The sequence below is a fragment of the Puma concolor genome, chromosome B4, assembly GCF_028749965.1.
Source record: "Puma concolor isolate L17-30 chromosome B4, mPumCon1.1.hap2, whole genome shotgun sequence".
NCBI classification, from domain to species: domain Eukaryota; kingdom Metazoa; phylum Chordata; class Mammalia; order Carnivora; family Felidae; genus Puma; species Puma concolor.
The window spans coordinates 7165441-7182809 of NC_141673.1; the positions used below are offsets into that span (position 1 = coordinate 7165441).

At 51.0% G+C, this 17369-nt stretch overlaps 1 protein-coding gene across 1 annotated transcript in view; it reads right to left on the bottom strand.

Annotated features, from left to right (window-relative positions):
• The window catches only part of SREBF2 (sterol regulatory element binding transcription factor 2), a 58328-nt gene that overhangs the window by 6177 nt on the left and 34782 nt on the right, over positions 1-17369 (bottom strand). Inside the window, exons 10-16 of the mRNA XM_025926788.2 lie at positions 16624-16900; positions 14744-14913; positions 6686-6854; positions 5036-5153; positions 4089-4198; positions 2795-2927; positions 161-329 (exon numbers count right to left, since the gene is read on the bottom strand). Of these exons, the coding sequence (XP_025782573.2) occupies positions 161-329; positions 2795-2927; positions 4089-4198; positions 5036-5153; positions 6686-6854; positions 14744-14913; positions 16624-16900 (1146 nt within the window). The remainder of the gene's footprint in view (positions 1-160; positions 330-2794; positions 2928-4088; positions 4199-5035; positions 5154-6685; positions 6855-14743; positions 14914-16623; positions 16901-17369) is intronic.

Below are 17369 nucleotides of genomic sequence, written 5' to 3' on the forward strand. Positions count from 1 at the left end.
GCCTAACTGGGCCAAGAGGCTATGTCTGAGGAAAGGCACCGCTTGCCCGGTTTGTCTTTGGGACGGCCCCACAGGCCGGGCAAGCTCAAGGTGGGCAGGGGTGTTCCTACCCGCCACAGCTGAGTACCTCCCCCTAGGGGCCAGATCAGCCCCCACTCACATGATTGAGGGTGAGGTCGCAGGTGGCCCCGCTAACATTGAGGCTGCTCCACAGGTGGCCACTGGCCCTCTCACAGTGGCAGAAGGAGCTTTGCTGCCCATCCGCCTTCCCGGAGAGTGAAGTGTGCATGGCTCTGCAGGTGTGGAAGACGGCCTTCACCAGGGGGCTCCTGGACAGTGAGAGGGAGGTGAGAGGCAAGAGGTCAGTGAGTGTCCCTCGGGCGGCATGAGGAAGAGCCTGAGCCGGTGACACATGGGTCTGTCCACTCACGTGCGGCCACAATGGCTCCAGATCGGAGATGCCGGGGCCCTGAATGAGGGCGGGCTCCCCAGCCCTACAGCCTCCTTCATTGTTGAGTGTTGACAGAGCCCCAGGCCTGGCGATGCAGCAGTGGGCAACCCAAGTCTCTGCCTGCAGGTGCTCACTTTCGAGTGCGGGAGTCAGATAATAAATGCACTGAACACTGAACATGTAATGCCAGGCGGAGTAAGCGCCATGAAGGGAAGCTAAGCAGAGGAAGAAGGTGGCATCTTATAAGGGATGGTGGTCAAGGATGTCCTTGCTGGAAAAGTAACATTTGGGCAGAGATCTGAAGGAATAGGGGAGTGAGTCGTGTGGCATTCTGGGAGGGTTCCAGACAGAGGTGCAACATGTGCAAAGGCCTGGAGTCTCTGATGCGTGGGAGAATATCCAGGGGCCAGAGGCTGGAGGGAAGAAACCAGGGGGCAGCACAGGGAGGGCAGCTGCAGGCCATTCACGGCTGAACAAGGCCCTTCTCAGCCTAGCCATGGCCCCCCCCCATCCCGCATCCACCTCGGACTCTGCTCCAGGATGCAGGCATCGGCAGACCAGCTCTTTTTCCTTTCCCCCTTCTGTGCCTCTGCTAACGTGGGTGCCCAGGAGTGTCCTGTCTCACCAACTTGTCTCCTGAGACTTATTCCACTTGCTGTGTTCCCGGGGCTGCCTTCTCCTGTCCTGCCCTCTATAAGCCTCCTCAGGCTACCCACTGGGTCAGGCCCTTTGTACTCACCTCTGCTCCCCTCAACACCAACCTGTGGTTATGGGCCTCCCTCCCTCTGGCCCAGAACCCCTCCCAGTGAAGAGTTGCACTGGCTGCTTCACAGAAGCCACCACTGGTCTGGCAAAGGCAATGGCACGAGCTGCCCACAGGAGAGAGCGCCTCTGCAGGTCGGGCCACTATCTATCTGCTTATGGCAGCAACTTGCTCTCTTGTCTACTGCTGCCTCTCAGAGCCCAGAACACAGCTGGGCACCAAGGGGGCCCTCAGTTAAGTATCTACTAAATAAACAATGGAATCATGGAAGGGGCGCAGGAGACCCAGGAACGGGGCATGTGGCCGAGAGTCAGGGATCAGAGACCCAGCTCAACCACCAGGATTACCACTAAGGAGCCACCTAAAACAGTCATTCGAACAATTTGTGTCTCAGTTTCCTCATCTGTAAAGTGGCCATAATCCTACTTGCTGCCACCTGAGATGACACAAAGTATGGACTCCATTATTTGTGCCTGCTCTCTGAGGGGCCATTCCCCCAGAAGGTGGGTATTAAGCTCTCCAGAGAAAAGTAGCTTCTTTTCATAGAGCAGATCGGGGAGAGACTGGGGAGGCTGGGGTGGGGGAGGGTTCGTTCCCACAGCATCATTATTCCCAAAGAGCAAAGGGTCCTTAGAGTGACTGAATTCAGGGGAAGGACTGTCAGCTGAGGGTCTTAGCTGATTCCAGGGCTCTGCTGCTCACAAATGAGGGGACTCTGGACAATCTACCTGCCATGTCCTCAGGCACACTGGCTGGGAGAATGTAAGGTGGGTGCTCACTGGTCAGGGTACTCAAAACTGGGTTACTTAAATGAAATTGGGGTGTGTGACCTACCTTAGGGAACCTGCCTAGACCTACTTTTCTCAGCTCTTTCCTGTTCTCCTGGTTGAGAGTCTGCGTGACAGGAAATGTTCCGGGCTTGGGTCTGAGGACGGGAACTTTCTGTCTTGGAGCATTGTACAATTTCTCTGGGGTTGCAGAAGATGTTAGGGGCACTCAGATCCAGTCAGAAACAGACAGGGGGTTGCACGTTACTATGGGCCAAATGCCCCAGAGGCAGGCGTTGGGTCCCCAAAGAGGAATGTCAAAAGCTCTCTGGTTATGCCTCGTGCTAGAGCCTTTTAGTGAAGGGCTGATTGGGGCAGAGGGGGTGGGTGTTGACAGGAAGCTGAAAGGAAAGGGGGTACAATGCTGGCACGCGAGAGACGGGCCCTCACAAGCCCTGTGCTGGCCGTGAGCCATCACCACGCTGCCTGGCTGCACCATGAGCTTCTGAAGATGCCGGGAGCCACACTGCTCTCCATCCCCATTAGCCTGTGGCTCCATGAGAATGGGGGACGAGGCCCCGGAAGTAGCGCTGGCAGCTGCTAGGACAACGCACGCAGATGGGCTTGCTTGCCATCGGTTTCTCCGTGCTGCCCTCTTCCTCCCTCTGGCTTCACCTCTCCATCTATTACGTAGTCCCCAAGCTGCGCAACCTTTCACCCCAATGGCCACTCTGCTGACGCACAGAAGTGAGCCTGGCACACCTGGGATTCCCCTGGAGAGAAGCCAGTGAGTGGCCAAGGAGGCTTACGCACTCTGTCATTTCCAGGGCCTTGGGGACACGCTCTGCTTCAGTAAAGTGAGCGCGCACAGCTGCGTCATCTCCCTGGAGCCAGCCGATGGCCATAGTGATGGCAGACGTCCACCACCGACAGATGACATCTGGACCTGGAACGGAACAGCACAAAATGTCGCTCCAGCACCCACACACCTACGGAGCTCAGCCTGGCTGCCTGCACCTAGTTCCCATGTGCACGTGCCATCTTTACCTTCTGGCGGTGGGCCAGGGGCCTTTGCGTGGCCCTCTCATAGAGATGCTGGTGGGAGTGCGAGCCAGTACGTCCTTTTGGAAAGTACTGGCAATCTGTATCAAGAGCCTTAAAGATGCCCACTCCTATTACTCTAGTAACTCTAGTAATCCCGTTTGGGGCAGTCTATCACCAAAAAAAAAATGGCCTAGAGAAAAAAAGTACAGCAAAGACGTTCACTGTCATGTAATTTTTAAGGTAAGTGCTGGAAACGTCATGAATCTCTAATGAAGTCACAAAGAGTGGAGTTTCTCAAGTGTTTCCAGTAAGAGGCTGTGGTTAGAATCTTCAGTGTTTTCTTCTCAGAGGCTCAGCTTTCTCAGCTGTAGAATTACGGTGCTAGTGATCTCGCGATGCCAGGGGTGGCGGGGCAGGAAGTGGAAGCGTAAGATAAAAGGCGGAAGAGCCTGTGCTTTTCTAAAGACAGGCTGCAGGGTCAGGGGTCACGATGGGGTGGCTGCTTTTCTGGAATCCTTCCCTCCCTGGCGAGAGTGGCCAGAAGAGAGCCTGAAGGCCCCCCTCTCCCAGCAGCCTCAGAAACAGCTGCTGTGCTATCAGCCTGATGGCCATCCAGGGACAGAAGCAAAGAATGTCAGTCAGCGGGTCGCACTGGCTCACCCAATGGGCAGCCGCTGAGCAGTAAAGATACCCGGATGAAATGTCTCTTCAGCAGAGACTGTCAGACCCAAAAGCAGCCTCAGGGCCACCGTACATCAACAAGTGAGCTCCTGGTGTCCGGACCACTTGTTGCCCAGTCTGGGTGTTTGGGAAAGTTCCAAGGAAAGATATTCACTGCTCATCGTCCCACTTCTAGGAGAATCTTCATTTCTTGTCCCCAGAATGCCACCCAGCAGGGGGTAACTGTGCGTTGGAGCCACGTGGGGCCATAGATACACACCTCAGATCCAGAGAAGATTCTCAAGTGAACACTCACAACTGACCTGGACCCGCTGGGGCAAAAGGGCTGTGACACTGAATTAAGCAACACGAGGCCTGAAGAGCCACCCTGCAAAGTGCTTACCAAGGGCTGACTTGAGCACAGAATTGCTGGAGAAGGGTGGTGTCACAATCCCCACAGAGTCCACAAAAGAATTAAGTAATTTCAGGTACTCCAGAGCATTAGAGAACTCACTAGAAAGAAAAGAAACAGTTCCATGGTACATCAGAATGTACAGAAGGACCACGCTCATGCCTGGCTTCGGCGCTCCAGTTCCAAGATCCAATGGCTATATTGGCCTCTGCTCCCCCTGACCCCAATCACACCAGGCACACCCTAAGCCCTGTCCCCACCACTGACACCATTCACAGTCTCCACAGGCTTTCATTCTTCACACGTCTGGGCTGTTCCAGATGCTCCTCCCCTCAAGGCCTAGTTCAAATGTCATCTCCTCCTACAAGTTCGCTGATCTCACCGGCAGAGCTGCCCTCCCTTCCCCGCTAAGGTGCACTCCAGTCAGGACCTGGGCCTTGTAGGAGAGTGACTCTGGCACCTGTCTGCCCCTCAGCTCTTACTCTGAGGAAGAAAGACTGTGCTTAATAGCTCTGTAAGAATAAGAAATTGCTTGGCACGCCGCATAAAGGTCTGAGGCCCCCAGACGTCCGCCCTCTGCTCAGCCCTCCACCTTCCATTCCTATGCCCTCAACAGGCCACCCCCCCGCCCCACTGCCAAAAGCAAAGCAACCTGATCACATCTCTGATCTGCTCCGTGAACTGCCTCTGCTTGGTGAAGGGATGGGGGCAAGGAGAAAGAGGGGGGAAGTGGCATACCCGGTATGGGAGGAAAGGGCACAGAGGTCAGGTCAAGGGACTCTTGTGAGGCTGCCAGGTTTGAGAAATACCCTGGAATCATTCGATTTCCCTACAGACCCTACACTAGGGATTGTTTGCTTCCAGGAACGTGGGCCTCCGGTTGCCCCCAAGCTTCCTGGGCAGTTGCCTGAGGCAGGGGCCCATTCTGGGGACATTACCAGCTCTCTTCTTCCTGTTCTCCCGCCTTCTTCTTGGCCTGAGGCTTCACCAACGACTCAACAGCTCGTTCCAGCAGGTTCTTGCAGAAGGCCTGGTGGACCTGGGCAATGGGGTCAGCTGAAGAAGAGGGGAGAGGCCTGAAAGGTTAGATAGTCTCATCATGAGCCCATCTTTGTCTTTGCAGAGAAAACAGAGGGTACTGAGAGGACCCCGAGAAACAGCTATCCGCTCTGAATGGGGATCGAACCCCCTTCTCAACCAAAGCCCACAACCACCTTGTTAGATAGTTGGAAGGTGGGGGGAGGCATGTGCGAGGGGTGCTGGGTCTCCTGGCACAGTATTCAGTACTTTCCTTCAAGGTTGGGGCTGCAAGCCTTATCAGAAAACTGAAAGTGGGCAGGAGGACGGCCAGCTGAGAACAAAGTGGTGGCCGCTGCCCTGACATGACACAGAAGCCCTGCTCCTGTTTTCCAGACCTCTGCGGCCAGCGACGGTCTGGCTGCGCTGATGAAACAAGTGGCCTTGCAAAGCTCGCCACGGCTGTCACAGCCAAGTCACCACTGGCAGGCCCAAAGTGGGGTGGCACCAGCCCCTCCCTCCCCTCACACGTACAGACACGGGGGCCTCCATCCGACCAGGACAGGGAGGCAGGACACTTCTGAGCACGTTCTGGGCCTAGAAACAGAGTCTGCACGAGGCGAGAAAGCCAGTGGAAGTCTGTGGTATAGACCAAACAGACCATGAGGATGGGGTTGAGACTTAAGACTGCTTTTACTTTTATCCTCCCTTTTTGGTGTCGTGCACCGAAACTTCTTACATCACACAACACAGTTGTTTTTTAAAACAGGATAGCAGAAGCTCCCACACACGCCGTACCTGCAGAACACGCCGCACTCTCCCGAGGCCCCCACTTTCGAGAAAGGGGAAAGCACACAGAAAGCAGAAAGCCTGGGGCGCCTGGGTGGCGCAGTCGGTTAAGCGTCCGACTTCAGCCAGGTCACGATCTCGCGGTCTGTGAGTTCGAGCCCCGCGTCGGGCTCTGGGCTGATGGCTCAGAGCCTGGAGCCTGTTTCTGATTCTGTGTCTCCCTCTCTCTCTGCCCCTCCCCCGTTCATGCTCTGTCTCTCTCTGTCCCAAAAAAAATAAATAAAAGTTGAAAAAAAAAAAAAAATTTAAAAAAAAAAAAGAAAGCAGAAAGCCTACCACTCGAGTCTGAGCACTGGGCGAGTCGCCTCCAATCACTGTCAAACACCAGGGACGGCAAGCCAGCCTCTCCTCTGATGCCTGGAGCCCTGTCCCTGCCACCACTCTAAGCACTTGCTGACCGCCTGTCGCCTATTGTTCTCTAACTGCTCCATGTCTGCTTTCCAGTGGGACCAGGAGGCCGGGCCCAGTGAGCAGCAGCCCCACACATCTTTTGTCTCCAAAGCACCCAGAACAAGGGTGAGAACGGCATGACTGATGTGAGGACCACGGGATCTGAATGTCAGAGAGGGGCGCTGCTCACCAGGCTTGGGACCTCCCTGAGCTTTGGGGAAAACAAGACTGAGACCACCTGTGTCCCCCATGCATATGGAGCACAGTCCCCCTGAAGTACTGGTGCGTTTCATGGCTCTCCCAATACCCGGTGGCTGCAAAGGTGTTCTCACCTGGGTTCCTCTGGGCACAGTACAGACTCTCCTTGGCAGCCGACTTCACCGACCAGCTCCGCTCCATGAAAAACTTCTGGCCCAGGGGGTGGCAGAGCCAGCGCAGTGAGTCAGGGACAGCGCTGCGCTCGGGGCCACACAGGCTCTGGGCTCTGCTGAGGAAGTAGCTCTGTGGAAGGACACGGGCCAGGGGTAACACTGGGGTGGCAGAACGCTGGCTGTGGCCACCATGGGGCCATCAAAAAGCGCCACCGTGGTGGAGGCAGGCTGGGGAAAGGAGGTCAACAGGAGGGCTGGGACGCTCACAGACCTGGAGGTAAATGCCACTACTGTAACTAGGGCAAGTGGCTCTGGTGGAGCCGTCTGGACTTGGTGACCAGGTCCAACCTCCAGCAGGAGGGTTGGACAGGGCTTCGGGGCTCCTGTGGGGCCCCCGCCGCACCCTGCCCTGCTGGGTCTGCCTAATCCTCCTGGAAGCTCCCTCTGGCCCTGCTGGCATTCAACCTGCAGAGGCGGGGAGGGGGTGCTTCATCGAGGAGGGGTTGCGGAGGCCTCCCGGCTGCACGCCCACTCTCAGCCCTGTGAGCACCTGTGTCCAAGCCAGGCGGCCCCTTGGATCCTGGGACTTTTCTGATCGGTCATTTTAATTACTTTTGTGGTATTTTTAGACAAAACCGTGTTCTGCTCTAATTTTTCTTCTCTTTTACCTTTGAGTATGAAGAGCATATATAGTAAAGGCACACAGCAAGTGACTAGTAACTGTTAGCTACACCATCATCACACTGGAAAGCACAAGAGTGAAGGAGTAGCCCTGAGGCTTGTCCCAGGACCCATGCAGGCATGCATGCCTGTGGATGATGCCTCTCCCCCCAGAGTTGGCCTGTCAAGGGCTTTATCTGGCCCCCTAAAGAGACCTGCACCCCAGCCCTAGATGAGCCCTTGATGTGAACACCAGCTGGTGAGGAAGGATGAAGAAAGACTTTGAAAGCCGCTTTGCTGGGCAATTCGAAGCCAGTGCCCGTCTCCCCAGCCCCTCCTCTGCCGCAGGGGAGCATCACTCTAGGTCCCCAGGAATCAGAGTTGCAGGCATTAGGCTGTCTACCCATGTTTTCAGAAGTTCTATCACTTATCGAGTGAGGATATTTTTATTCCAAAACCCATGATTTCCAACCCACAAAACCACTCAGTGCAGGCTAATCTGAATGAGGAGCTGAGCAGAGAAGGATAGGGGGGAGGGAGAAGCATAAGACCCAGAGCTCAGGGAACCTGGACGAGGGGCTGCTGGGACAGGCTTGCAGATGTAAACCTTCATACTTCCGCCCTTGCCTCCACAATGAGAGCAGCGCCTCCTTGTCCAGTTCAGTCTGATGGTTCTGACCTTTACTGGGCTCTAAGTAGCCATCAGCTAATATAACAGCTTCAGAAGACTTGAATGCCAGGGTCAGAAATAGCACCACCAAAGTGCCACTCAGGAACATAGACTGAGATGACAGACTCTCTTGGGGGGGAGGGGGGTGGATCTGGCGATTGCTGTCTGAATCTGAGAGAGAATGACCTGGTCAAGCTGCTCCACAGATATACTTGAAGACTATCACAGCACTTAATTCACTGAAGTCTCCAGTCACGGAGCCAGCAGCACTACTGGCGTTTCCTCCTCTTTGCTGGCCGCCATATTTGAGACAGGATACTGGAGAACACACGAAGAGGCACCCCTATGACCTTCTCCTGACTCTCAACAAAGCACTTGCTGAATCTGAGCTTGTAACTGCAGTGGAGGAGCCTGAATGGGACAGAGGCTGGGGGTGGGGTGGCAGCAGTCCCAGCGCCTCTTAAGTCAAAGAACCTTCTAACAGTTGCCTGCTAAGCAAGGGAGCACGAGAGCTGCTCCAGGGGAAACGGAAAACAACTGTTCCCTGAGAAGGACCCAAACGTCAGCAAAAGAAGCAGAAACAAAGCTTGGCCAGGTTGTTTTGCAAGAGGAACCCAGAGAAGCCATTTAGAAAATCATTAAGTTAAAATACATTTTTAGGTTTGATTCTTTTTTGAAAAATTTCTTAAAATGTTTATTTACTTTTGAGAGCGAGAGAGTGCGCATGTGTGAGAGCAGGTGCATGAGTGGGGGGAGGGGCAGAGAAAGAGGGAAACGCAGAACTAGAAGCAGGCTCCAGGCTCTGAGCTGTCAGCACGGAGCCCGAAGTGGGGCCCGAACTCACAAACTGAGATCATGACCTGAGCCGAAGTCGGATGCTTAACCGACTGAGCCACCCAGGTGTCCCTAAGCTTAATTCTTGAGAAAAGCCTTAGTTGTAAGAAATTTCACTGTGAGTGTGTGTGTAAGCTGGAATTTGGTGATTTGAATTAATAAGAAATATAAATCCTGGGATACAGTCTCCACAGCATAATTTCCAGAAGGAAAACTAAAAAAGTAACTTCCGTTGCTCTTCAATTTGCTTGGCATTATCACCTTATGATAATTTTTACAGACACCAGAATCTACCCAAGCTGCGGGTGTGAGCCCCCTCCCCTCTAAGTCATCTGCTAACTGCCAAACTGAGCAGCTGTGGCTGGAGACTCAGAACTGCTTAGATCCCAAGAGCCACCCTGTACCACCCAGCCAGTCCCGATTCCACAGTCCTCCCACACCGGGCTTCCCCTATGGTTCTCAAACTGTGTGCCAAGCACTCTGAAAGCAACACCCTGAACTTGGGAGGGGCGCCACCGGATATTTTACAGGGGATATTTTCTGAGGTAAATAAATACAGCCATGCTCAACACAAGTCAGACACCAGGTAAACTAGTAAATGGGGGTGGTTGGAAGTCTCAATGGGAGATTGCACGACCTTCCTTTGGATGATATCACACCTTTAAGAAGCTGGGTTTTTAGAGGCTGTTGTAATAAAAAGCAAGTGCTGCATGAAAATCACTGTGGAACAGGAGACAAAATTGGTGGTGTTACTCTGATTTCAAAGTTTGAGAAGGTATGTGATACCCAACAGACACATGTACCCCAGTAGTAAGTAACCATGGTTATCAAGAATAAAAATATTATTTCCTTGGGGCGCCTGGGTGGCTCAGTCGGTTGAGCGTCCGGCTTCGCCTCAGGTCATGATCTCGCAGTCTGTGAGTTTGAGCCCAGCGTCGGGCTCTGTGCTGACAGCTCGGGGCCTGGAGCCTGCTTCGGATTCTGTGTCCCCCCCTCTCTCTCTGCCCTGCCCCACTCGTGCTCTGTCTCTGTCTCAGAAATAAATAAAACATTAAAAAAAAAATTATTTCTTCTTTCAATTTTGTGTATATTTTTTAATGGCTACTAAATTGTTAAGAGATAAATATGTATCAAGATATCAAGATGTCTGTACCTAATGAATTAAATGGAACTGTTAGGTATTTCTGGGGCGCCTAGGTGGCTAAGTGTCAGACTCTTGATTTCCGCTCAGGTCATGATCTCATGGTTCATGGGTTTGAGCCCCATGTCGGGCTCTGCACTGAGTGTAGAACCTGTTTGGGATTCTCTCTCCCTCTCTCTCGGCCCCTCCCCAACTTGTGCACGCTCTCTCAAAATAAATAAACATTAAAAAAATTAAACAGAACCGTTAGGGATTTCCTTTAGCCTACGGAACCATGAAAAAATTACTGAGACACAAAGGGTGCCATGAGCTGAGAAAGATTGCAAACCTCTGGTCTAAATCATTTTCACAGAGGCCAGCCCTCCACCTGCCTTCAAAGTCTGACTCATTTGCTAGCTAAATATATTTGGCTGAATTCAAAGCTTCTTCTTCCTCTTTAGGAGAGTACTATCTGGGTCTCCTAATCTGTCCCCTCCCAAAAGAAGCAAACAGATGAAAGGGGCAGTTACCTTCCTAGGAATCAGTTCCTCTCCTCTGCCCACCTTACTGAAAATGCAAATTTGGCAATACATCAAGTGTTCCAGATATTTTTGGCCTTTGAGTGAGTGTCACCATCTCTAGAGATTTAACCTCAAGAGACATTTCTACAAGTGGGTGAGGAGAGTGTGTGACGACTCTCTCTGCAGCACCAGAACCGCAAATCCTGGAAACAACCCCAGGGCCCGACAGCAAACGTGCCGAGGTACCAAGTCCCCCGGCGGAATAAGGAGGCAACAAAGAAAGGGGCCCAAGACTTACCGTTTGGTTGAAAAAAGCAAGTGGTAAACCAGGGTTTCTGGTATGATCACACCAAGTAGATTATAATGCATATATATTAGTACATGCAAGAAGAAAATTCTGAGGAAGTACACATCACATTGTTCACTGCTTGTCAGGCATACCAAATCTTTTTGAGGATGGGGCCTCATGGGCAGGGACAGTTTTAAGGGAAACACTTTCCTGATCTTCAGCTGCCACACATACACCTTCCTCAAATGGGCTGAGTCCCTCTGAAGGGTAGCTGCGTCTTGGCAATAAGGACAATCAAAACCCCAGAGGGACTTCTGGGATGACAGGATGATCCTAAAATTTATAGGGGGAGGTAACACTAGTCACTAAAGCTAGAGGGCTGATACATGCAGATATCAGGTCATATTAGAAGACTCGACCATTAGGGGTGTGTGGTGTTGTGCAATGAACAGATCAGAGCATCCAGAGGCAGACTCGTTATATACGGACACTTGATTTATGAAAAAAGTACCACTTGGTGCAGAGCAGAACGGAGAGTCATTTTAATAAGAGTCTGGGGCAGGGAGACATTCAAGTGGAAAAAAAAAAAGTAGCTCTTGCATGCCTACCTCCATCTCATACAAAAAATCAACTCCTGGTAGATATGGACTTGGATGTGGAAAAAAAAAGTCCAGTGTCTCGCAGACAACAGAGGAAGGTGTCTTCACAAGTGAGATAGGGCAGAGATTCACTGAACAGGACACAAAGTGTATGTAACAGAAAAGACTAATCATCTGATTTGACAAATATTCAGAACTTGTGCTCATCAGTTGACGCCATTTAGAGAGAGACTAGGCAAGCCCCAGAGGGAGAAAGATCCATACAAAGCACACATCCAACAAAGGTTTGGAGCCAGAACAAAGAACTCCTTGAATCAATAAAAAGACCAGCATCCCAAATAAATAGGTAGGACTCTTCTGTGGTTTTCACAAAAAAGAAGATCCAAACGGCCAATGAAAAGGTGCTCGACATCACTAATCCCCTGGGAGTTACAAGTGAAAACTATCAGGCACCACCAAAAGGGCCAGAGATGACACTATCCTCTGTTCGGTGGGGATGTGGAGCTGGAACTTTCTTTCATACACTGCTGGCGAGTGGCAACTGGTACGTCTGCTTTGGGAAACCGTTAAGCAGCGTCTACCAAAGCTGAACATCCACATAACCGCTGACCTAGCAACACCAGCCCTAGAAATGCAATCTCATGCTCACCAAAAGATGAATGTTCACCGCGGCACTATTCCCAATAACCAAGGACAGGAAACAACTCAGCAGTCCATCTATAAGTCTAGTCATAGAATGGAATACTATAAAGCAATGAGAATAGACCATCCATAACTATATGCAACAACACATATGAATCTCACACATGACACTGAGCAAAAGCACATACTGTAGGACTCCCCTCGTGCAAAGTTCCGAGGCAAAACATGCGAAGTGATCAGGATGGTGATCACTCTGGCTGGAGAGCTTAGGGGTAGGGGTAGTTTGCTAACTGCAAGGGGGCCCAAGGGACACTTCTGGGGTCCTGGTCATGTTCTGTTCTTGATCTGTCTGCTGGTTTTATGAGTGCATTCACTCTGTGCAGTCACTGAACTGTGCACTTATGATTTACGTACTTTTCTACATGCATGTTATACTTTAACAAAAAGTTTATAAAGGGGCACCTGGGTGGCTCAGTTGGTTAAGCATTCGACTCTTGATTTTGGCTCAGGCTGTGATCTCACAGTTCGTGAGATCAAGCCTCAAGCTGGGCTCTGTGCTGACAGTGCGGGGCCTGCTTGGGATTCCCTCCCTCTCTCTCTCTCCCCCCCCTCTCTGCCCCTCCCCTGCTCATACACTCTCTCTCAAAAACAAATAAGTAAACTTTAATAAAAGTTTATAGAAATAACAAATGAAGAGGCAGATTAAACTATGGTGACCGAATTCAGAATAATGGTTATCTTTGTAGGGGGCAGTGTGAGTGAAAGCCTGCAAAAACTTCTGGGCATGATGGGAAGTCCTACTTCTTTTTTTTTTTTTTTTTTTTTTTTGAGAGAGAGAGAGAGAGAGATCACACAAGCATGAGCGGGGGAGGGGCACAGAGGGAGGGAGAGAGAGAATCCCAAGCAGGCTCCATGCTGTCAGTGCAGAGTCTGATGCAGGGCTCAATCTCAGAAGCTGTGAGATCATGACCTGAGCTGAAAACAAGAGTCAGCACTTAACTGACTGAGCCACCCAGGCACCCTCTTCTATTTTTTCAAAGATTTTATTTTTAAGTACTCTCTACACTCAGCATGGAACTCACAACCCTGAGATCAAGAGTCACATGTTCCACCAACTGAGCCAGTTGGGCGCCCCAGAAGTCCTACTTCTTGGCTCTGGGCAGTTGTTACAAGCTGTAAATTAAAATGTGCACATTTTTCTGTATGTGCATTGTATTTGATAAAATTAAGGTCTTCAAAACACCTTTGGGGGGACACGAAGTTACAAGTGTGATAACATGCCTATGTTATCAGACATTAGGACAAACAAATGGAATAGGGAAACAGCCTGGCTGATGCCTACTGCTCTTAGCCTAGATTGGCCTTGCCCGGAAATGCCACCTTGACTTCTCTGAAGACTGGGTTAAGAGCCCAGTGTGTTCTCTGGGCAGCCAAATAAGCCTTGCACTCACCTACTGTCCTTAAGGCCTGTTCCTTGTCTGAATTCCCTGCCAGACTGTGTGCTCCCTGAGGACAGGGCAAATGTCTTGCTCACTGCTGCATTTCCACTGCAGAGGATGCCTGGCCTAGAGCAGGGACTCAGTAACGTTTGCTGAACGAACATGTTATCTAGGGTCACTGAGACAAGATTGAGACACAGAAAATACACTGGGCTTTCCCATGCTCTCTGTCACCTAGACTGTGGTGACACACTTCAGGAAACATCAGTGTCACCACAGGGCACATTCCTATTCATCAGCTCATCAGTGTCATTACTGAGATATGCCAACAAACGGAGATGTGATCGTTCTGTTCCGAACACGGCTGATGTATTCAGCAGCCTACTCAAAGAGAGCACCGAATAAAACATGCCTGTTTCTGCTGGAGTAAGAAAGCCTGAGGTCAGCAGATGCTGTGAGCTAGTTGATAACAAGGAATGTGAATTAGCCAACTGTGAATTCCCAAGGCTGGCCCCATGCCGGGCACAACGGAGGCGCCTGATAACAGCAGTTCCTGCCCTGGGTCTGACCTGAGTTCCTTGAAGACGTGCACAGTTTCCTGTTTCTGGACTCACAGTGCTGTGATTAAGGTATGTAATCACTACCTTTCTTTGTGAATAAAAACATCAGAAGACACAACCAGAAAATTTCAAAAATCTTTATGACCACAACGGGGCGCCTGGGTGGCTCAGTCAGTTAAGCATCTGACTCTTGACTTTGGCTCAGGTCATGATCTCATGGTTTGTGGGTTTGAGCCCCATGTTAGGCTGTGCACTGACAGTGCACAGACTGCTTGGGATTCTCTCTCTCTACGCCACCCCCCTCTTGCGCCTTCTCTCTCAAAAATAAACTTAAAAAAAATTTTTTTTTTTATGACCACTTGAAGAGCAGAAGTCATATATTTAACCCCTTGAATCCAGGTCACTCTGTATCACTGAGTCCATCTTACTTCAGGTGCCAAAATGTCCCACTTCTGCTTATAAGAGCCATAAGGGTTTGGGGTTTTTTTTTTCTTTTTTTTTTTTGGCAGGGGGGGTCTGTTTTGTTCAGTGCCATAAATATTTGTGAAATAGCCTAGTGGATGAATACCTACTCCTCTAGATAGTCAGCACCCAAAGGCAGACCCACACCCGTTTTTGCATCTAACTCCTGGCTGGGGAAGGGTGCTTGGTGCAAGTCTGCAAAGGGGACCTGCAGGGTACTCACCGCCAGGAAGCCCAGCTTGCCCCCACAGCGGGTCTTGAGCCCCACGGCAGCAGTCAGATGGATCTCAACCAACATGCTCGGCGGGACTTTCTCTTCTGCACACTCAGCCAGGTTCACGGCGCACAAAGCCATGTGCACATCTGAACAGGCAGATCCTGCAGGAAGCTTCCCTGTGGCAGGCAGACACAGACACTGATGTTAACACATTCCTCCAAACCAAGGTTTTCTCTAGTGCAGTCAGAGTGAGAGCAGAAGGACTGAAGACAGTACTTGGACTCTGTCATCAGATGGTCCTGGATGGGATGCTAGGCTCTGCGACTCAGTAGCTCCTTTCTACCTCATAGGTTCCTTTCTACCTCATAGGCTGTTGGGGACAAGAGAAAATGCATGTTAAGTACCCGGCACATGGCACATGGGACGTATAAATGGGAGCCACTATGACTGCAGGCTGTTGTATGGGACTCGGAGATGTGCACTGCAACATTTTCCAAACAGTGCCAACAGCACAACCATGTTCTGCTAACACACCCTATGCCTCCAAATATCGGAGGAGGTAATAAAAATTAGAAAACAAAACAAAGAAAACAAAATTGCCGTTAATTTATTTTCATTTTAAAAGAATCTACAGTATATAAGCACGCATCTTTTTGACGGAGAAGTAACATAAAACAGCCAGGACAGCCAGACACATCACGGGTTAGTAGGTGGAAGGCTAGGAAAAGCTTACTACACCTCCCATATGAGGGTCGCACAGCTCACACGGTGTGACCTTGAAGTCACGGGCCAAAGTGTCCTTGCATAGGCACGGGGGCTCATCAAGGCTGCGAGGCTTTCATGCTGTTTCTTGCTTTGGTCCGCACTACAGGGCTGGGAGGTGGCTAGGGCGAGCAGTCCCCTCGTTTTGCTAAGGGAGGCTCAGCTTCAGGGGTGGCCCCATGTCAAAGGTCCAGACGGTGGCCAAGCCAGGCCTCCTGACCTCATCAGCCCCATGTTCTTCCCACGGGGCCACCCTGCCTGCCCCGTCTTTTTATCAGCCCTTACACTTTGTTCTGCACAGGCATCGGGTGTTGGTCTCCCTCAAGAGGCACAATCTGGCTTTCTCTTTTCAGGGGAGGGAGGATGGAAGCAATGTGGGGACCATACTTTAGTCACCTGTCCTCTCAGTGCCTTGTATAAAGCCAGGTACACAGAGCATCCAGCAAATGTGGAGGGAATGAGTGATGGGAACTATCCCAGCTGGTATAGTTCCAGACCCCAGGTGGGGCTCCTCCCTGGGAATGTCCTTCTGCCTGGAAGGCACATCCCCTTCCACACAGCTGGCGTCCTCTACGCATCCTGTCATGCAAAGCCAAGACTTTTCAGAAAGCTTCCTGAAACCCTCAACAAGTACCCCCTCCCTCCCACCTCCCGACTAAAGCCCCATCCTCTGCTACCACTACCACACTAAACTGTCATTCACTTGCTGACCAGCCTGCCTATCCTTAGAGCAGGAGTTTGTTGAAAGAAATAAATGATATTCCATTGAATCTAAGATGACATCAATTTTAAGTTTACTATTAATTTTAGGTACCACTAAGGAAAAAACAGTGCCAATTCACCCATTCCATATCTCTGTGATTCCATATCACTGTGTAAATAAGGGACACAACCCAAGGGTAGAGATGTTAATGTGAAAAAATGTGCATCTTAAACTGATGAGCTGCAGTAACGAGCTATCTTTACAGCCATGAGTGTGGGTGGAAGGCCTGTCTAACCATTCGAGAAGAGTAGTGTAAAAAGGGCTTCAACTGGGACCAAAAACTGGCAAACCAAGCCAGGGTGGAGATGGCACGGGGCACCTTAAGGCCAGCTGGCAGTGGTAGCCGCACCCCCCGCCTCACCTGTGATGTGCAGCTGGTGCAGCCTGTGATAGGCCAGGGCTGCGTCCCGGGCGCTGGCCTTAGCTTCGTCCTCGAAGCCTGCTGCAGTGGCTGGGGTGGCCCGCCGGCGCTGGAAGACCTTCTTGAGCAGCCAACGCACCAGGCGCAACTTCTGCAGGCTGTAGCGAATCACATTCCAGGAGAGGCTGCAGGCCAGGTCCAGGCGGGAGGTGGGCAGCGCCCGGCCCAACACTGATAGGCAGGTCTGTAGATTGGCCGCGGCAGCCGCAAAATCCCCCTAGAAAGCAGCAAGAGGTATAATGTTCGCTGGCCTTGCTGTGGCCTTTTTATTTTGCTTTACCAAAAACTTTTACCCTCCCTTCACTCCCTAGATTATCAGAGTAAAAAAATCACTAGGAACCTTATCCTCCAGAAAGAATGATCGCTGACATTTTCATATGTTTTCTCCTGGCTTTTTTTTTTACTAAATTGGGATTGTACTGTGGTCTATCTATGATCAAATACTATTCACAAATTCCCGTAGTAGTTTTATACATAAGATGATAAAATGCATTTAGATGATCTTTTAGGCTTTTACGTTCTCAAAGTGTGTTTCCTGGAGACAAGTAGCGTCAGCCCCTGGGATCTTGTTAGAAATGCAAATTCTTGGTCCTCCAGCCCCACCCTCCCCCACCTATAGAAACCGCCTCTCTCTGAGAACCACGGCTTTAGACAAACACATGGCAAAACTACTGTAACCAAGGATC